Source organism: Hippocampus bargibanti, linkage group LG11, assembly GCF_051943395.1.
Source record: "Hippocampus bargibanti isolate YZ-2025 linkage group LG11, ASM5194339v1, whole genome shotgun sequence".
In the NCBI taxonomy this organism is placed as follows: domain Eukaryota; kingdom Metazoa; phylum Chordata; class Actinopteri; order Syngnathiformes; family Syngnathidae; genus Hippocampus; species Hippocampus bargibanti.
In genome coordinates, this window is record NC_142744.1 from 10,046,240 (window position 1) to 10,068,012 (window position 21,773).

At 39.7% G+C, this 21,773-nt stretch overlaps 2 protein-coding genes across 2 annotated transcripts in view; one reads left to right on the plus strand and one right to left on the minus strand.

The window, feature by feature from the left end:
* znf644a (zinc finger protein 644a) overlaps nt 1-5,704 on the plus strand; it is a 13,102-nt gene extending 7,398 nt beyond the window's left edge. The window contains exons 4-6 of the mRNA XM_089008816.1: nt 2,452-2,577; nt 3,796-3,898; nt 5,487-5,704. Coding sequence (XP_088864942.1) covers nt 2,452-2,577; nt 3,796-3,898; nt 5,487-5,694 — 437 coding nt within the window. The 3' untranslated portion in view covers nt 5,695-5,704. The remainder of the gene's footprint in view (nt 1-2,451; nt 2,578-3,795; nt 3,899-5,486) is intronic.
* Nucleotides 5,705-7,473: 1,769 nt separating this feature from the next.
* Nucleotides 7,474-21,374, minus strand: LOC148891476 (uncharacterized). The gene is made up of 14 exons (XM_089008817.1): nt 20,976-21,374; nt 20,547-20,677; nt 19,144-19,237; nt 18,421-18,901; nt 17,578-17,632; nt 16,132-16,198; nt 15,188-15,650; nt 14,969-15,044; nt 13,438-13,504; nt 12,882-13,029; nt 9,979-10,039; nt 9,635-9,765; nt 9,476-9,565; nt 7,474-7,612 (listed from the first exon to the last, which is right to left on the minus strand). The coding sequence occupies exons 1-14, from the start codon at nt 21,068-21,070 to the stop codon at nt 7,592-7,594; spliced, it is 1,980 nt and encodes a 659-aa protein (XP_088864943.1). The 5' UTR covers nt 21,071-21,374; the 3' UTR covers nt 7,474-7,591.
* Between the last annotated feature and the right edge of the window lie 399 nt (nt 21,375-21,773).

The window sequence follows — 21,773 nt, forward strand, 5'->3', positions numbered from 1 at the left end:
GGCAGGAGACCATATATATAGATCGAAGAGGAGGTTATATGGATGTGGTCAGAGGACATGAAGGTAGCTGGTGTGAGAGAAGAGGATGCACACACACATATATATATATATATATATACACACACACACTAACACACACACACACACACACACACACACACACACACACACACACACACACACACACACACACACACACACACACACACACACACACACACACACACACACACACACACACACACAGTGAGACCTCAACTTACGAACACCTTATATTACGAACTTTTCATCTTACGAACATCTAATTTATGAAAATTAAAACTTATAATAAGCACTATTTTCATATTACACACCCACCACGGCTGGTACATCAAGCACACGACCTTCGGATCTGTCGGAGTGATCTTCGGCGGAAGCACACGACCGAACAGCGCTACAGCCGGCGCTACTTTCCACACCCCCTCTCATTGAATGCACACGTCGATCGCCTTCTTGGAGCTTTTTGCTGATAATTTTACTATGATGGGACTGAAAAAAAAACCCACCACAGGCTCATGTTCAGCCCAAGAAGACACAATCTCGGGCAATCGAAGAAGTTGAAAAACTTCTGTTAATTTGGATTAACGAAAAGCAGCTATCCGGCGACAGCGTGTGTAAAGCTATTTCATGCGAGAAAGCACGGCTAATTCACGCCGATATCGCCATGCGCCAACCTGGAAGTTCGGCGCTGATTGAGAATTTTAAAGCCAGTAACAGAAGATCTGAGGAGGAGACGGCTGCAGCATCAAGTGAGCTCATAAAGGCAATGTTGGCAAAGTGGAATGATGTGCAGGCTTTTACCGAACAGTTCCATTCAGAAAAGAATGTGGCTATGACAATCATCAACATGATGAACAATAATGTGATGCCTCAGCTTCGTAAGACCTTACAAGTCAGAAAGCAACAGGTGTCAATTAAGAGGTTTTTAATCAGCAAAAATGATGAGGACTCTCCAAAGAAAAAAGAAGAGAAGCCACACCAGAGGTTAAGTTACCAACAGTCCTTATGGAAGGTGACTCTCCTTCCATAAGCCATCAATGACCATCATAAAGGTAAATAAAACGACTTTATTTTATAGCACAGTTTATTTCTTTAATTACAGTCCTTATGGAATGTGACTCTTTCCAAACAGCAATTCCCTTTGACCTCGGACCTCCAACGCCATTCCATCAAGCCATCAATGACCATCACAAATGTAAATAAAGTGACTTTATGATACAATGCAGTATATTTCTTTCATTACAAAACAATAGCACATTTATTATACATAGCATAAGGTATGTTGTGTGTAGTTTTAAGTCTTATTTAGTTGAAAAGTATGTTTTATGGAAACCCGGGAACGGATTATTCTCATTTTAATGGTTTCCTATGGGATTTTTTTTGAGATACACAGTTTTCACCTTACACACTCTGTCTGGGAACCAATTAAGTTCGTAAGTTGAGGTCTCACTGTATAAATATCGATATATATATACATACAGCAAAGTCTCGTTATATCGATATTCTCGGGAGTCGGGAAAAAATATCGATATAACCGGGACTATCGATATATCCGACCCTGCGCGCATGTAATTTTCTCCTTGCGTTCATAGAAATAGTATCGTAATAAGCGGTACTATCGATGTAACCGATATCGATATAACGAGACTTTACTGTATATATATATCGAATGCACGCTTGCTTTCTGCTGCCAGTAGTATATTGATGCTAACGTTACCATGGGGCTTGTCATAGTGCAACTGACATTCAACTGTTTCATCGATGGTATTGTTTCATTGCAAATTAGAACCTTTTCTCTCCACAAAGGCGAATCAACCTGATTTGTTTTTACTCGTCTGCTTATTCAAAAGGGCTGTTGACCTGCTTAGACATCAACGGCACCTAAATCAAGATCATTCAACGAAAATGGCGCTTTCCGCCAACCGGCGTCAGTATCATCCAATCAAAATTGCGGCTTCCGCCAACACAAGCCAAAACAGGAAGTGAACAGCGAAAAAGCGAGAATACATATTAAGTTTTATCTGGTAATTTGGAAATCTGCCGATCGGCGGAAAATTCTCATCTCTGATTAACTCATTCACTGCCATTCGCTGGTCAGACGGCTTTCCCTTCCACAAGGGGGCAGAATGTGTCCTTTTGTACAGCCGCCCCCATTTCAAGATCAGATACCTCCAGACCCATATAACTTAGGAATTAACTCTTCTTTTTCTGATGAAAGAAAAGAGTCAAAGGTTTCTCACGCTGCATTGAATGTTTATTTCGTCCTAAAACTCAATATTCTGTGGGTCTTGGAATTTGAGTGACAATGACAAAAACCCTGGCAGATCATTTTTGCACGTCTGGCATTGAATGAGTTAAAGAAAGATGGATATAAAAGTCATAAAACATGGCCAAATACTGATTCTCTTACAGAGAAAGGGGAATTCAACCGCAAGGTGTGCGTCCACTGCAAAGCAACTTTCCACAGTGGCGTCAGCCTGTCAAACCACTTGCGGGCGTGCGTCAAACGGAAAAGAATCGGCTTCCTTGAGGGAAGCGGTAAGCATGAATTTATCTTCAAAGGCCAAACGCATCAAATAAATATCAACGATGAAAGGGGAAGGCAGGATGGCTGCGTTGGAATTTGTGTTGGGGAGGAATCAGGACAAGTTTACAGGCAGAATTAAATGAATTTGTAAAAGTCGATGCCTGTGTGTGGAGAATGCGGTTGTTAATTTTACATTTGGTGAACTGCGAAGAATGAAAATTGCAATAAAATGATGACTCAGCCTTGGATGAAGTTTCAGGAGATTCCTTAGGGTGAGTGCAATTAAGCATGATGATGATTTGAAGTGCAAGGTTCGAGGAATGAGCATAATTTCCGGATTATAAAGCGTAAAGTGCACCGGACTATAAAGTGCACCCCCAATGTGTATTTTCAAACTTATTCCATATATAAGGTGCACCAGATTATAAATCGCACCATCAATGAATGACATATTTTCAAACGTTTTCCATATATAAGGCACACCACATTATAAAGCGTCACGGGAGAGGCTGGGGTTATGTTATGAACCCGGTGCTGTGATAAACGAAATGTCAAAACAGTCAGATAGTCAGATGCTGAATATTCCAGGGTTTTATCACACAATACAATAATAAATGGAATTTTTCGTGATTAACAACTTTTCTTCAAATCATTTATGTTCCTTCGAGGTTTTCATGGAATATTTTGACCTTAAAATTGTCATAAATAAACAAATGTCTTTTTCCTGGTATATAAATCAATATGAATTGTATTGAGATACTGAATTCCAAAAGGAGCAAAAAAATGCCAAATTTTCCATTTCTAAACATGCCAAAAATTGAAAATTATGGCAAAATCGATTCAAAAAATAATTGAAAGAGATTATTGAAATGAAAAGCCGTTTTATATATCCCAGGATGGACCAATGGTCCATGTATGGTCAAATGGACAAATCATGTATGGTCCATTGGACCATACATGATTTGTTCTACAAGGGGGGAATGGAGTCAGTCGCTTATGTCACACATAAAACGCACCGGATTATCAGGCACTGGGTCATCTTTAAAAAAAAAAAAAAAAGAAGGCTTTTGGGTGTGCCTCATAGTCCAGAAAATATGGTAGAATAAAATAATACTCACCCTTGGATGAAGTCTCATGATTCCAGAAGTCAATTTGAATGAATCCAAACTGTCCCAACCTCCCTCATCTCATCCTTTTTTTAATTTCTTCACCTAAATGGTTTGTTTTAGAGATTGACTGTAAAACGAGGAGGCAGCGTTTAAGGCCCAGCTCCAAGAAAAAGGTGCTTCCGTTAACCCAAACCCCAGAGGAAACCTACAGACTCACATGCAGGTAAATTGGATTTGTTTGGAAAAGGTAATTGTAATTTTTTTAGGGTGGCTAATCGAAGCCTTTTCCATCCAGGGGACTGCGTTTGATTTTTAAAACTCAAAACTTGTATTTTTTGTGGCGCTACATTACAGGTAATTTGTTAAATTAATTTAAAATGAACAGTTACATTTCAAGACATCAAATATCATAAGAGTCTTTCTCATACAAATTGTAAAAATATTCACGAACTCTTGATTGTGTAAGTACTCTGATTTTTATTTATTTATTCATTTTTTATAGCATTTAATTGTATTTAATTTTATTGCAGTCTATTGTATTTAATGTTATTGCATTCGATTGTATTTGATTTTATTGCATTCTACTGCATTTAATTTGATTGCATTCTATTTTATTTAATTTTATTGCATTCTACTGTATTTAATTTTCTTGCATTCTACAGTGATACCTCGGTTTCCGAACGTTGACGAAGTTTTCGGTTTACGAACGTTAAATTTATGAAAATTTTACCTTGGCATCCGAACTATTTTTCGGGATACACGCAGCTGCCCCAATGAGTGATGTGTCGTTCATGAATGAGCCCGTTCTCCTAAAAGAAAATGGCAGCCGGCTTGTTTTGGTCCTCTATTCCCCGCCCCCAGTCGTCGGTTAAAGCCACGTGATTGGTCAAGGACACAGCAGTGAGGGGAGGTGGTTTAAAGAGACAGGCAGACAGAGCGAGAGTGACAAAATGGATATAAAACAGTGAAATTTGGAGTCGTTTCAACTTTGATAGTTCAAAGGAAGAGTGTAGAATGCAAGGTTAAAATTCCCATGAATCAGGCTCCACAAATAACTTGCACAAGCCATCTGTACACAGCTATCAACCTAGCTAAACATAACACAATTGATGAGGAACTAGGTAAAATTATCCCAGAGAAAGCACCTACAAGGGATCATTCCTCAAGATGGTGAAAGAAGGTTACATTCCTCATCAAGTGTTTAATGCTGAGGAAACTGGCCACTCCATTCCATCAAGCCATCAACGACCATCAGGTAAATAAAGGGAATAAAGGTAAATAAAACGAATTTATTATACAGTACAGTTTATTTCTTTAATTATAATACCACAGCACATTTATTATACATAAAATAAGGTATTTTGTGTAGTTTTAAGGCTTAGAAAGTTAGAAAGTAGAAATGTATGTTTTATAGGGACATGTGAACGGATTATTCTCATTTTAATGGTTTCCTATGGGAAATTAATTTTTGGGATACACACTTTTCGTCTTACACACTCTGTCTGGGAACAAATTAAGTTCGCAAGCCAAGGTATCACTGTTGTATTTAATTTTATTTAATTTTATTGCATTTCATTTTATTGTACAGTAAAGTCTCGTTATATCGATATTCTCGGGTGTCGGAAAAAATATCGATATAACCGGACTATCGATATATCCGACCCTGCGCGCATGTAATTTTCTCCTTGCGTTCATAGAAATAGTATCGTAATAAGCCGTACTATCGATATAACCAATATCGATATAACGAGACTTTACTGTATTTCATTTTATTTCATTTTTGTTATTTATTTGTTTGTTTGTGGTTCTAGGTTCTGCGATCTGGTCTTCCAGGGTCCCCTGTCTGTCCAAGAGGACTGGGTCAAGCATTTACAAAGACATATAATGAACACCGGTGTTCCCCACACCGGATTGGCCATGGTGGAGGTCATCACTTCATTACCCGCTGCCGACTTGGCGTCATGCGTCAAGACGGACCCGGAAAGCTCGCACCCGATCGCAGCACACGATGCCTCCTAAAGACAACAAGCACCTTTTCTTTGGGAAGGGGTTGGGGGGGGTAGATTTTCTCTAGACTGTATGTGTATGTACATTTATCACTTTTTTAGTCAACCAAGTACTTACTGAAAGTATAATTGTTTTTAAGAAGGTCACTTACCGGCAATTATTTTGGATCTTGTCGTATTTGGGGGTTCTTTGCCACCATTTTGAAGTACAGTGATCCCTCTTTGCGGTTCACTTATCACATTTTTTAGGGGAAAAAAAACGGTCAGAATTTTAAAAAAATGGCGAATGACTCAGAGGTTTTGGAGCTTGATTGTTTTCCAGCGCTGACGTCACCCAACAACAGCATGATATCTCATGATTTATAGCCATGTGGATTGGCTGTGCATTTTCTCAACCCCGCCCAGCACCGCCCTCTTTCTTATCAGGTGGGTTATTAATATATAACTGTACTTTGCGAATCTTCATCTATCGCGGGTGGTCCTGGTCCCCATTAACTGCGAAAAACGAGGGATTACTGTACACTTCCAAATGGGCCGGATTTGTTCATGCAGTGCGGGTCTTTTCAAGACAACCTTTACCTCAGTCTTTTGTCAAAATTTCAGAGCACTTCTACTGTATCAATTTATAAAAGATGAAGAAAGAAAAAAAACATTGTTTTCTACTCCATTAAAAATCCGGTGTGACTTTTTTATGGAACGTAATTTTAATATTTCAACAATCTGGAAATTCTAAAGTGACGAAGAAAATACTTTCCTTTAAAAAAAAAAAAAAAAAACTTCCATTCATGTTTGTAATTGAACCAAGTTACAATTTCTGAAAGGACAACCGACGTCACTTTTTTGTTTCTTAACTGACATCAGAAAAACATTTTATAGCATCTAAATTATCCAAAACACGCGGTATGGTATTTTTATTCAAATGCAAAACACCAATAAAAATGACTTAAAGTGTCCAAAATCTGCAAAAAATTGAGCTGCGAATTGGTCATTTTCAGAAAGTCCCGCCCCCAGTTCGTGACGTCACGCCAAGAAAACTTGCATTGCTGGAGAATCAAAACAATGGCTTCAGATTCGGAGAATATGCTTTCTTGTTACACATCCAGTTATGAATATGATTCAAATAGTTCTGAAGAGGAACGCATACATGTTTGCAATCGATTAAAGAATTTATTCTGTGTCATTTTGAGGAATCTGGACTGCAATATAGCGTCCCAGAAAAGAGGCAGAAAATGGCGATCTCTTGTAGACATGACAGTGTATTGCGTTTCCACAGGCTCATAAATTCCTTATATGGAGCTTGGACGCCCTCTTCTGGCGCAACACGAGGTTTTCAGACCAAACAAGCATTGACGTGATGGAACGACTGCTACAATGTGTCCTTTTTTTCGGTCAGGGGCGTTCCTTCAGTGACGTCACGTAAGGACTCGTCACCAACTCAAAAACAAGACTTCTGGAAATTTCAGCACAAGTCTTAAAACGTAAAATATAGCTATATGCGGTGGAATCTTTGTAAAATACGCTCAGTAGAAGTAATTTGAAGCCATTTTACAAATTATGGACACAACTTGTCCGGAGACGTCGGTTGTTCCTAAGTAACACCCAGTGCTGTTCACACACGTGACACATCGTTGACGATAGTGATGAAACAGTTTTAAAATAATTTAATTTTCAAATGTACTATATCACATGGTTTAATACAGCTGTGTTCAAAATAAAAAAATGCACAAGTGGACGGTACCTCATTGATGGTATTTTTTTTGTGTCATCAAGGTTGGCTCAGGCTTCATTCTATATAGCTCCGACAGTCTGCAAAAGCGTTGACATGTGTGGCGATTATGATGGGGAAGTTAGTTTGTTGTCCACTTTTGCCACGTCGCACCAGGTGTAGTTTTCTCGTTCATGGGCCGTTTTCATTCGAATTGGCTGAAACCCTAAAGGGGGAGAAAAAAATAGAATAGTTAATGTTGATAACAAAAATTTGCAGTAACGAAACTTGAACGATTGCACATCAACGGATTTGTCTGAAAAGATAAAATTTGGGCTGGAAAGCATTTGGAGCATTTATTTGACATCCATCTTGAGGTCCATCTAATAGGACGTTTGTTGACTTTGCTAGTCGGGAAATTACGTTCAGTATTTTCCAGTGAGGCAAAACTGCACTCGTTAACAATTGAGCTATAAGTACTACCCGTGACACAAAATTATACAAATCAACATTTACCGGTCATTCTCGTCGTATTATCTTACTAATGAGGACAAACGGCTGTCATTGAATCAATCCCGTGTTCTTCCATCACCGTTTGGTTCGGGGGCGCCACAAAAATGGAAACAAATCTGACTTCAACGGACAGATAGGATGGCGGAAAAACAATCATTGGCATAGCCCTACCAACTCTCGAGGACTTGCACACTGCAAGAATCAAAACTAGGGTGCGGAAAATCTGACTGGACCACCTTTTCCAGCTATGCTTCTCAGGCGGGCGCTATCGATCCATGTGCACCAAATCCAGCAGACATTTAAAGGACAACCGACGACTCCGGACAAGTTGTGTCCATAATTTGTAAAATGGCTTCAAATGACTTCTACTGAGCGTATTTTACAAAGATTCCACCGCATATAGCTATATTTTACGTTTTAAGACTCGCGCTGTATATTCCGGAAGTCTTGTCTTTGAGTTGGTGACGAGTCCGTGCGTGACATCACTGAAGGAACGCCCCTAACCGAGAAAGGACATACTGTACCTTGCAACACGTCAATGCATTTTGTGGTACTTTGTTTGGTCTGAAAACTTCGTGTTGATCCGTGTTGATGTCGAAATTAGAAAGAAAACACATAACGCGATGGTGAATTGTTGTGTGTTGCTTCAAGACTTCTACAGTGTAGTACAGTGAGACCTCAACTTACAAACTTTTTGTCTTACAAACGTCAAATTTATGAAAATTAAACCTTATAATAAGCACTATTTTCATAATACACACCCACCACGGCTGGCGGAGTGATCTTCAGCGGAGGCACACGACCGAACAGCACCAGAGGTTAAGTTACCAACAGTCCTTATGGAAGGTGACTGTCCTTCCATAAGCCATCAACAACCATCAAAAAGGTAAATAAAACTTTTTTTGTCACTATATTTCTCTCCAGATGCATCAAAATGACCGGAATAAATTCTTTAATCGATTGCAAACATGTATGCTTTCTTCTTCAGAACTATTTGAATCATATTCATAACTGGATGAGTAACAAGAAAACATCTTTTCCGAATCTGAAGCCATTGTTTTGATTCTCCAGCAAGGCAAGACGTCTTGGGGTGACACCACGAACAAGGGGGCGGGACCTTCTGAAACTGGCCACTTCCGGGTTCAATTTGAAGTAGTTTTTGGACAATTTAAGTCATTTTTATTGGTGTTTTGCATTTGACTAAAAATATCATACTGCGTGTTTTGGGTATTTTAGATACTATAAAACGTTTTTCTGATGTCAGTTAGGAAACAAAAAAGTGACGTCGGTTGTCCTTTAAATAGCTTCTTTCCCCAAGCCATTAACTCTCTAAACAGTAACCCAAATATAACTGTATAGTGCCTCTTTACAATTTTTTTTAATGATGATACTAGTGCAGCGTGTTCTACCGGAGACAAATTCCTTGTGTGTTCTACATACTTGGTAATAAAGCTGATTCTGAAGTGTCCACTTAAGTCAGTGAAACAAAAACACAAGACAACTATAGATATCAAGAATACTCAACTGCAAACATAATGTGACTGACTGATGAATACAAAAAATGTAAATAAAATACCTTCACGAAATTTTCAAACTGAGGCCTCAACTCTGACAAGATGGCATCAGCTTTGGCGAGTGAAGCGTGTCGCTGTTGCGCTTCGAATTCCTACAAGAAATCAACAAAAAGTTCACATTCCGCAATCACGTCCCAAAATGATGACGGGTTAATCGCTACTTTGTTGTTGGAGATGTGTTCCGAAGACATAATGTGATTCTGCACAGCTATCGCCGCCGTGGATACCAGCACCTGGCACGCCGCGCAGTGGAACAACGACACCTTTGTCATGTGGTCGTTCTCTTCCAGATCTGAACACAAAAAAAAAAAAAAAAAAAAAAGACCAAACGCTTTATTGGAAGGAAATGATCAATTATTTGCTCTGGAAATCGTGTATTTTCGACAAATAACATCCCTTTGTTCATCTGTGACTGTGATTATAGTGTCGGGTAGAACAATGAAATATATTTCACTTGGTGGCAGAAGTAGGGTATTTAGTCCCGTCGAGTTAATGAATACTGTACCTTGAAGAGTGCTGTAATCGATGGGTCGACTGCACTTGATGCTTTTATACAGCATCACATCCTGCAAATATGCATTAGAGAAAAGAAAGACGCAAAATGACGTACAGAAATTAAATTGTAAGAAGACTTGACATGACACGAGACATGATTTTAAATTGTGTTGTTTTTTCCCCTCCCTGAAGTGGAATAATCTGTAAATCATACAAAATTGTTTGAAAGTAAACTTCCTTGTGGGTTTTTACGATGGGGCATGCAGGGATGCATCTGGGAAATTAAAAAAGGGGCCACATTCTAACATTTATAGGGCCCAATTTAACTAGATTGCCGAAGTATACTAGACTGATGAGAAGGTTTCTTCAGCCGTCATCTGTACAAAAGTGAAGGTTTCGGACGTTTCGCCTCCTATCCAAGAGGCTTCGTCAGCGAACTAAAGTCTGACTGGTCGTATTGGCCCCATTTATATATCCCTAATGTCCAGACCTGGTGGCGCCGGACACAGCTATAATAGGTCCCTACTCTCAGGTTGGGGGAGGCGCGGGACCCCCCTCTGTGGCCCCACTGATTGTTCCTACATTCCTGACTAACGATTGGCCTATTACACCCACTCCCCCCGGTATCACCTCATCAGCATAACGACCCTCATCAGCATTGCGAAAGTTGCCTAACCTGTTTTGCCTGAGCAGGCTATTGTATGAACGATCCAAATTGAACCTCACACCACCAGACCGGTTTAATGAAGGATTTTGTTGTTTTATAAGAATCGCCTCTTTTACCCCCCTTTCAAACCATCTATGTTCTTTCGCTAAGATTTTAACCTCATTGTCGTCAAATGAGTGGTTAGTAGCTTTTAGGTGCAAATGTACTGCCGATTGAGGCCCACTAGTATTATCCCTGCGATGTTGATAAAGTCTTTTTTTGAGAATTTGTTGAGTCTCCCCAATGTACTGCTCTTTACAATTTTCATTCTTACAATGTATGGAATAAACTACATTACTTTGTTTTTCATTTGGTAGCCTATCTTTTGGATGCACTAATTTTTGCCTTAACGTGTATATCGGTTTGAAATAAGTAGGAATTTTATGTTGCCAAAGGACTCTTTGTAATTTTTCAGCAACTCCTGCAATGTACGGTACTGCTACTCCTCTCCTTTTTGAATCTTGAGAATTATTGGTTTCGTTCGCTATTCTTTCTTTCTGACATTTGTTGAATGACCACTGAGGGTACCCACAGTTAGTGAGTGCTCTCCTGATATGTTTTGACTCCTTTTCTCTACCTTCAGTGCTGGTTGGTATTAGTTTAGCCCGATGCTGGAGGGTTCTGATAACTCCTAGTTTATGTTGTAAAGGGTGGTTAGAGTCAAAAAGTAAGTATTGGTCAGTGTGCAGTGTGTATTGGTCAGAAGTCTTTAGGAAGGCTACGCAAACTTTAAAGTGAGAATTCTGAGAATAAAGTGAGAATTCTGACTTTTACGCTTAGACGCTTGAATGGAATGAAATGGATTATTATGATTAAAATAACTCCAGACCCATTAAATTTAGGAATTACCATATTTTCGGCAATATAAGGCGTACCTAAAAGAACGTTGTTTTTTTTTTTTTGCAAAAACTGACCATGCGCCTCATAATCCGGTCCACCTTATGAATGGAAAATGTTTTAAAATGTGTAATTCGTTGAAGATGCCCCATATAATACGGTGCACCTTATGTATAGGAAACGTTTTTAAATATACAGTAAAGTCTCGTTATATCGATATCGGTTATATCGATAGTACTGCTTATTACGATACTATTTCTATGAACGCAAGGAGAAAATTTACATGCCGCAGGATCGGATATATCGATAGTCCGGTTATATCGATATTTTTTCCGACTCCCGAGAATATCGATATAACCAGACTTTACTGTATCACAAGAGGGGAGCATATTTGAAAATAAAGCTGACCTTGACTTTGATTTCCCCTTTTTCTGTGTTAGCGCTTTCTTCCAGTTTCAGCTGTTGTTCAAGCGCTCTATAAACCAATATGTATGTATGGCATTGCATTTTGGACAGCCGCCCCCATTTCAAACTAAAATAACTACAGACCCATTAAACTTAGGAATTACCGTATATTCTGCAATATAAGGCGCACCTCAAACAATGTTTTTTTTTTTCAAAAGCTGACCAATGACCATGCGCCTTATAATCCGGTGCACCTTATGTATGGAAAATATTTTAATATATGTCATTCGTTGAAGGTGCCCCCTTATAATGCGGTGCACCTTGTGTATAGAAAAAGTTTTTAAATATACACGAGAGGGCAGCATTTGCCCTTTATTGTGTCAGCACTTTGTTCTAGCTGCAGCTGTTGTTAAAGCGCTATATGAATCAATATTATCTAACGAGCTGGCTAGCTATCTATTAGCTAGCTAGCTAACTTGATCTATTTGCGTTATTCCCGGTTGAGTGAACGCTGGCGCAAGTGGCTGCTGCTGCTCACCCACAAAAAAACTGATCCGGTGACTGTAAAGTTACTGTGAGAGTTATGAAAGGCGCTGATAAATGAAATGTATTATTATTATTATTATGGCTCAATATCGATAGGGCAAAATGGCAGACGACGAAAGTTAAAACCTCTGAAGGAAACCGAACAGTTGTCAATTGTTGTTTAACTAAATTTGTTTCTTTAGCTATTTTAACAGAAGTATGTGATATGTTACGCGGATCATCTAGATTCTAGAAATATGCGCTAATCGTAATAGAATTGCGTCGGACCTGGCGCAGTGGAGTTACAAAGTTGCACGACTGGCTGTCAAAATGTGTCAATGGTGCAAAGGACTTATACACCGGAAAATACAGTAAGTTTAACAACACAAAGAGGTTGTGGAATCCAGAGGTTGAAAACAGAAACGCCGCAAATGCGTCACCTGCAGGAAGGCGACGCTATTATCGTCATAGCCATTCTCCTCCTGAATGTGCTCCATGGTGTCCCAGTGAATTTTACTTTGCAGATGTTTCTCCAGCTCCTGCCCATTGCTGACTTCGACATCGCACAGGTCACAATTGATGGTTATCCTGGAAAAGACAATGATGTCATTGTTTGGGTTCAAAAAATAGAGGGAAATAGATTAGGGTGGGGGTACAGACGCTCCCCTACTTATGAACATTCGAGTTACGAACAACGGTACATACTAACATTTTTGTAGTAACATGGAGTATTCTCTCCTGTTGTACATGTTCATATCTTTATCCAACATATATTTTATGAACTGCTTATTTTTCAGTACAAACCAATGCAGGTAACTTATAAAAGTCTTAAAAAATACTTAGATGAACCTGAAACATATATTCCATACAAAATATAGCACAGAAGCAATTTAAGAACGGATTCACTTTACGAACGACTGTTCAAAATATATCTCATTCGTAAATTGGGGAGCGACTCTAATGCGGGATGTTTTATGGTTTTTGCTGCATACTCACTGGTCCATTTGAACAGATTTTCGCATTTGTCTTTTTGTTAATGGCATCCATGCATTGTGCTCTGGTTCTGCGATGGAGGGAAAAAAATGAATAATGTATTTTGAAACTTTTTCCATATATAAAGTGCACTGGATTACAAGGCGCAGCTTCAATGAATGACATGTTTCGACAGGTTTTCCATTCATAGAGATTGACATAATTTTCCTTTTTTGATGTCAAACATGAAAATAGAAATTTCAGAATTGTAGAATATGTGGTATTTTCTGCATTTTATGAGCTCAAAAATATGACATGGTGTTATCAGAGTTGACAATACAATAATCAATATAATTCTCAGAGATTACCAATCTGCCTTCTTTGTAACGTTTGTTCCTTAGAGGTTTTCATGGAATATTTTGTCCTTAAAAATTTCAGAAATTAATAATTATTGGTTCCCAGACAGAGTGTGTAAGGCGAAAAGTGTGTATCCCAAAAATTAATTTCCCATAGGAAACCATTAAAATGAGAATAATCCATTCCCAGGTCCCCATAAAACATAATTTTCTAGTTTTTAATTTTCTAAACCTTAAAACTACACAAAATATACCGTATTTTCTGTATAATAAATGTGCTATGGTATTATAATTAAAGAAATAAACTGTACTGTATAATGAAGTGGTTTTATTTACCTTTGTGATGGTCGATGGCTTGATGGAATGGAGTGGCCGATTTCCTCAGCATTAAACACTTGATGAGGAACGTAGCCTCTTGAACCATCTTGAGGAATAATCCCTTGTGGATGCTTTCTCTGCGATAATTTTATCTAGTTCCTCATCAATTGTGTTCTGTTTCGCTGGGTTGATAGCTTTTAGCATGAAGTGTACAGATGGCTTATGCAGGTTTTTGTGGAGCCTGATTGATGGGATATCTTAACCTTGCAGTCTACACTCTGCCTTTGAACTATCAAAGTTGAAACTCTCTCACTGTCGTCTGCCTGTCTCTTTAATGTTGAAACCACAACCCCTCACTGCTGCGTTCTTGACCAATCACGTGGCTTTAACTGAAGACTGGGGGCGGGGAATAGAGGCTAAAAACAGTCGGCAGACATTTTCTTTTTGGAGAACAGCTTCACTCTCTCTTTGTCTGTAAACCACCCCACCCCCCTCACTGCTGCGTTCTTGACCAATCACGTGACTTTAACCTAAGACTGGGGGCGGGGAATAGAAGACAAAAACAGTCGGCTGCCATTTTCTTGTTAGGAGAATGGGCTCGTTTGCGAACGACACATCACTCATTGTGGCGCTCAGTGTGTATCCCGAAAAATAGTTTGTATGCCCAGCATGCACCACCCAATTGTTCTACGGGTTGAAATGGAGTTGGTGGCTGCTGACAGTAATTGCAAGACCTGTTATGACTTATAGTTATTAAGGCTTATAAGGCACGGGGTTATCTTTTGAAGAAAATTAAGGCTTTTGAGTGCGCCTTATCGTCCGGAAAATATAGTATATGACTTGTTTTGTTTGTTTTTTATAAATATCAAACTGGTATTCACCTGCTTTTAATGAGTCCTCCTTGACGTCATAGTCCTGCGGCAACGTGGGCGAGGATAATTCAACACGAGGGCTCGCCTGCGGAGGTGAAAACAAGGCAGTTTTGACAATGCTCGTGTTATCAGCACTTGACAGTGAAAAGCGGGCTGCATAATTAAATGATTCGCCTCAGAGGCATGTTATGGTCATTTTGACTATTTGGCAGAGCGTCTTTACCATACCGAGGGGCTGTACTCCGGCGTGCTCATCTCTTCTACGTTGGCCTTCCTGCTTCCGGAAGGAGTTGAGCAATCACTACGGCTGTCGGGACTGAATGATGTTCGACCGCATCCGTGTTGTGGGAGCTCTGTCGATTTCATGTCTGAGCTGGTGGAAGGTCGCTCAGGCAGCCCATAATGATCCAGATTACTTTTGGGGGTAAAGTTGTGTGCTTTCAAAGCTCGGGCCGACTTCAACGCGGGGGAATCATGGCGGCTTTTGTCCGGAGATGTACGTTGCCACTTAATGTCGCCATTCTGCTCCCGTGGGCGGCTTTGACAGTCATGATTGTTGTCCAGCTTGGAGAGGGACCTTTGCCAATCGAGGTTGTCATCCTGCTGAGGAGGGGACTCGCAGCTTATCTCGCAGAGGTTGACTTTGGGAAAGTCTTGCATAGGAGAATCGAAGGGGTCATAAATATCGGTCCTGAAGGTGATAAAGCGGGAGGGGGTGGATTACGGTTCGGGTGAGAGAAGAGCTACATGGCCTTCGGATTTGAATTTATTGAGTTTGAAACGGAGCTTTTATTTTTAAACATGGATCACAGTTGACAATGTATCTATGCTCCAACGCATGTATTCTTAATGTGTGTCATGTGTTGTCATATTATTTGTAATTTAGTTGTTTTTTTTTTGTTCTTTTGACTTCAAGATGGCTCTGCAAGACTGGCTGTCTTTCCAACAGGTTCTGTATTTTGTTTTTCTACTTCTTTCTCTCTTTTCCTCTTCCTTTCATCACTTTACTGCTGGTAAATCCAATCCAATCCGACTTGGAATCGCTGTCTCTCAACTGCAAGCCATTCTACTCGTCACATGAGTTCGCCTCCTCTATTCTTATTGGCGTGTATATTGCGCCACAGGCTCTGGGGGTAATGTGGGATGTTTGACGTTTTTTGCTGCATACTCACTGGTCCATTTGAACAGATTTCGGCATTTGTCTTTTCGTTCTTGTCATCCATGTATTGTGCACTGGTTCTGCGATAGAAGAAAAAAAATAATAGTGTATTTTAAAACGTTTTCCCTATGTTTCAGAAGGTTTTCCATATACAGTAAAGTCTCGTTATATCGATATTCAAGGGAGTCCGAAAAAATATCGATATAACCGGGACTATCGATATATCCGACCCTGTTTACATGTAATTTTCTCCGTGCGTGCATAGAAATAGTATCGATATAACCGGGACTATCGATATATCCGATATCGATATAACGAGACTTTACTGTATTTATCAGGACTTTGACAATGTTCCTTTTTTGATGTCAAACACAAAAAGAGAAATTGCACAATAGTCGTATTTTCTGCATTTTTATGAGCTGAAAAATATTCCATGGTGTGATCATACTTGGTGACAATCTCCCTTCTTTAAAATGGAATATACTTGGAATATTTTGGCCAGAAAATTTTCAGAAATACACAATTTTTTGGGGGGAGACACTAAATACAAAAATTGCACTGAAATCTAAAAGCAAATTTATGTGTTTCAATACCAGTCCTTTCATTTTCCAACAAAGATGGAATTTCTTGGGATATGTATTTTTATGAAGCTTAAATTAATATTAAGGTTTTTTTGGGGTGGTATCACCGGTGCATAGAGCGCGAATAGTTCAGTTTGTGATAAAATGTAAAGAAAGAGATGCCCATTTCACCCGTAAGATCAGAGCATTGTCATCAAATGTCGAGTAGTCTTACTTTATTTGAATGCTGCTGTGCCGATGACCATTTTGTGTTTGGAGCCCTTTATAGAGCATATTCATCGTTATTAAATTCATAGAGTTGCTTGTGCAGTAAGCCACAAGGGGACACAAGCCAGTGTCTTCTTGTGCCGCTCCCAAACCCGGATAAATACAGAGGGTTGTGTCAGGAAGGGCATCCGACATAAAAGCTTGGCCAAAACAAACATGCGAATCAAACCTCTGAAGATGGAGGACACTGATTTGCTGTGGCTACCCCTGAAGTGAATAGCCGAAAGGAAAAGAAGAAATATGAAAACAAGCAACAAAAAAACACCTAATTTTCCATTTAGAATAATTGTGCCAAAAATGGAAAATTATGGTGAAATCAAAAAAAATTCCACCCTGCCAAGTAATTTTAGGAGATTATTTAAATGAAACACAGTTTTATAAATCCCAGCATGCACCGCGCACTACTTCTTCTACGGGCAAAATGAAGTAATGGCTGCTGAGAAGTTTTTGCGAGACCTGTTGTGGTTCAATATTTCTTCAAACATAAGGCGCACCAGCTTTTAAGGCACTGGGTCATCTTTTGAAGAAAATGAAGGCTTTTGGGTGTGCCTTACAGTGCGGAAAATACTGAACCTGACCTGTTTTTTCATCAATATCAAACTGGTATTCACCTGCTTCCGAGTCCTGCGGCAACATGGGCGAGGATAATCCAACACGAGGAATCATCTGAAAAGATGAAAATAAGGCAGTTGGTTTCGACAATGCTCGTGTTATCAGCACTTGAAAGTGTAAAACGGGCTGCGTGAGCCATGTTTGGGCATAATTAAAGGACAACCTACGTCACTTTTTTGTTTCCTAACTGACATCAGAAAAACGTTTCATAGCATCTAAAATACCCAAAACACGCAGTATGATATTTTTAGTCAAATGCAAAACACCAATAAAAATGACTTAAAGTGTCCAAAATTTAATCAGCCCGTTTCCACAGGCTGATAAATTCCTTACATGGAGCTTGGTCGCACTCTTCTGGCTCATTTTGGTGCAACATGACGTTTTCAGACCAAACTCTTCTTCTTCTTTTTTCCTTTCGGCTTGTTTGATCCGCATGTTTGTTTTGGCCAAGCTTTTACGTCGGATGCCCTTCCTGACACAACCCTCTGTATTTATCAGGGCTTGGAACCCAAACAAGTGCAGCAAAATATATTGACGTGGTGGAAGGACTGCTACAATGTGTCCTTTTTTCGGTCAGGGGCGTTCCTTCAGTGACGTCACGTACGGACTCGTCACCAACTCAAAAACAAGACTTCCGGAATATACAGCACAAGTCTTAAAACGTAAAATATAGATATATGCGGTGGAATCTTTGTAAAATACGCTTAGTAGAAGTCATTTGACACCATTTTACAAATTATGGACACAACTTGTCCGGAGTCGTCGGTTGTCCTTTAAACGATTAGTCTCAGAGGCATGTTCTGGTGATTTTTGACTATTTGGCAGAGCTTTTTTTACCATACCAAAGGGCTGTACTCCAGCGTGCTCGTCTCTTTTTCATTGGTCTTCCTGCCTCCATAAGGCGTAGCACAGGGTAGGCTAGATAAGCCACCACTACAGCTATCAGGACTTAATGATCTTCGACTGCGTCCATATTGCGAGAGCTCTGTCAATTTCATGTCCGGGCTGGTGGAAGGTCGCTCAGACAGTCCACAACGATCCAGATTGCTCTTGGTTCTGAAGACGTGTGCTTCCAACGCTCGGGCCGACTTCAACGCGGGGGAATCATGGCGGCTTTTGTCCGGATATGTACGTTGCCACTTAATGTCGCCATTCTGCTCCCGTGGGCGGCTTTGACAGTCATGATTGTTGTCCAGCTTGGAGAGGGACCTTTGCCAATCGAGGTTGTCATCCTGCTGAGGAGGGGACTCGCAGCTTATGTCGCAGAGGTTGACTTTGGGAAAGTCTTCCATCGGAGGATCGACAGGGTCGTAAATATCAGTCCTGTAGGTGACAAGGGGGGTGTGGGGGGGATTGATGGTTCGGGTGAGAGATGAGCTATAGGGCCTTGGGATTTGAATTTATTGAGTTTTAAACTGTTTTTATTTTTAAACATGGATCACAATTGACAATATAACTACACTCCATCGCATGTATTCTTTATCCATTTTGTATGATTAAAAGGACAATTGAGTTTGGTTGTCGTATTTGGCGAGACCATATGATAATGAACACGTGGATCTGACCTTTCATCACTGCTCTGCTCCTGTGATCCCTCTTCAGGATTTTCTGACCCGACGATCTTAAAAGAAGACTTCCATTTATGGGCAGTTGGTTGCACTGCAAGTCAAATTAAGAGAAAGTATTGTCTTGACTCAGGAAAACTTATTGCGGAAAAAAACAGAGGAGTGAGAGAACATGCAAACAGGACACAGGAAGGCCGCCGGGGCCTGGAATTAAACCCATGATGACCACACTCCAACGCAGAGTAGCACAAACCAGTCATCCAGCAGTTTTTAACAGGAAATAATACACATTTTTCCCACAAAAAAAACATACTACTTTATGCTTACAACTAAGTCAAAGTTGCACACTTCAGTGTCAAAAATATTTTTTATTAACTTGAAATTTGTGTTCTCGAAACTACACAACTTTATTTTTCTTGCGTCCTCAAAGATATATATCTTCTTCTCTTCCTTTCGGCTTTTGCGTTCAAGGGGTCGCCACAGCGAATCAGTGGCCTCCATCTTCAGAGGTTTGATTCGCATGTTTTTGTATAGTGCCTCTTTGCAATTTTTTGATGATGATACTAGTGCAGTGTGTTTGACCGGAAACAAATTCCTTGTGCGTTCTACATACTTGGCAATAAAGATGATTCTGATGTTTGTTTTGGACAATCTTTTACTTCAGATGCCCTTCCTGACACAACCCTCTGTATTTATCCAGGCTTGGGACCGGCTTTTCAAAGATACAGTAAAGTCTCGTTATATCGATATCGGATATATCGATAGTCCCGGTTATATCGATACTATTTCTATGCACGCATGGAGAAAATTACATGCAAACAGGGTCGGATATATTGATAGTCCCGGTTATATCGATATTTTTTCGGACTCCCTTGAATATCGATATAACGAGACTTTACTGTATATATGACTGATCTAGAATCGATATATTTTTGAAAAGGATTAATTTATTTTTTAATTTATCTAACATAACATAAGCCAATGTCTTCGTGTGCCGGTCCCAAGCCCGGATAAATACAGAGGGTTGTGTCAGGAAGGGCATCCGACGTAAAAGCTTGGCCAAAACAAACATGCCAATCAAACCTCTGAAGATGGAGGACACTGATTTGCTGTGGCGACCCCTTCAAGGGAAAAGACGAAAGGAAAAGAAGACCTGTGACTGTAAAGTGTCCTTGAGAGTTTTGAAAGGCGCTTATAAATGTCATGTATTATTATTATTATAAGAAGAACCTGGTTGTTCCCTGGGGGGAAACATTGATTAACTTGAATCTCGAAGTGTGCTTTATTAATTTACCTTGAGCGGTTTCTGTGTGGCCACAAACATTCTACCTCAATACTCAGAACATGAGACATTTCTCATATGCTGGCCTAACACCAGAAAAAAAATCATTTTGAATGTTTACCTGGCTGAGTACGAGGTTGAGCAGCTTTTGCCCCAGTTACCACTGCAGATGATGACGCGATTGTACCCTTGGTGTCGGCGTTGATTCTCTTTGAAATACGCATCATACTTGCTCTGAAATCCTCGGGGATTCTGACAAGTAATACAATTAAAAAGGATAAGTGACATGTTACAATAATTGGCCACAAGTATGTCACTTGGCACGGCTTGTCGTTTTGTTCACGCTCAGTACAAACTCATATCAAGCTAGCAGCAAAGCTTGTCGGGTTTAGCCACACAACTCCACAGACACGAAAGCAAAAAAGCACCCACTATGCGTTCGCCATATCAGTTAAACAAGAAATGAAAATACTACTGGGTACGACATGTTTTTTGCCCACCCAAAACATAGGCTAGCAAACTGCTAACTGTTCCTCGAGTATACAATTACCTGCTGGTCGGTTGTTGTTCACAGAACGGGTTCGCTCGTTTCCGAGTCCGCTTTTCCGAACCATTGTTATTAATAATGTTTTTGTCGGGGTTCATGGCTTGATTGTATTTATTTTTGAGGGACAATTGAAATACAAACGAGCAGTGTGGACTGAAGTAGCCAGCCCCTCACGTTTTTCCCCTAATTAACCAGTAGGTGGTGCTACACTACGTTTGATTAGTATTGGATTGGATTGGATTTGCCTTTATTAGTCTCGCAGTGGAGAAATTTACATTCATTACAGTGTTAACACACGGTCGGCCCTCGGTTTACGAGGTACACAGGACTGTAACATTGTTACTACAGCCTATACTGGATTTGATTTATTTGTTGTTTTTTTTAACAATTTGAACATTCAATGGGGACTCGGTAGTATCTCTCAAGGGCCACAGCAAATTACTGACTTAAAAAATTACTTAACAAACAGTAGATGGTTTTTACTTTTGTAGTTAACTATCAGTACATTGTTTATTTTAAGGTATAACACGGATTTCTGACCATTTATCATACCTGTCAACCAGTCGTATTTTTCCGGACGATTTTTGCACATTTTTAGATGTGCACGGTATACCATAAAATTTGTACGGGAAACGCAAAAATGGTTAAATATAGTTTAGAGATATTTTTTTAATCTGTTTTGTCATTAAATATTAGCAGTAAAGTTAATTATAACAAATATCGCTACTCCTAAAAAGCGAGTCGACCACGGAGAAAACATGTCCGTGCGAAAAGTCTAGCGAAGAAACAACATTTCCGAGA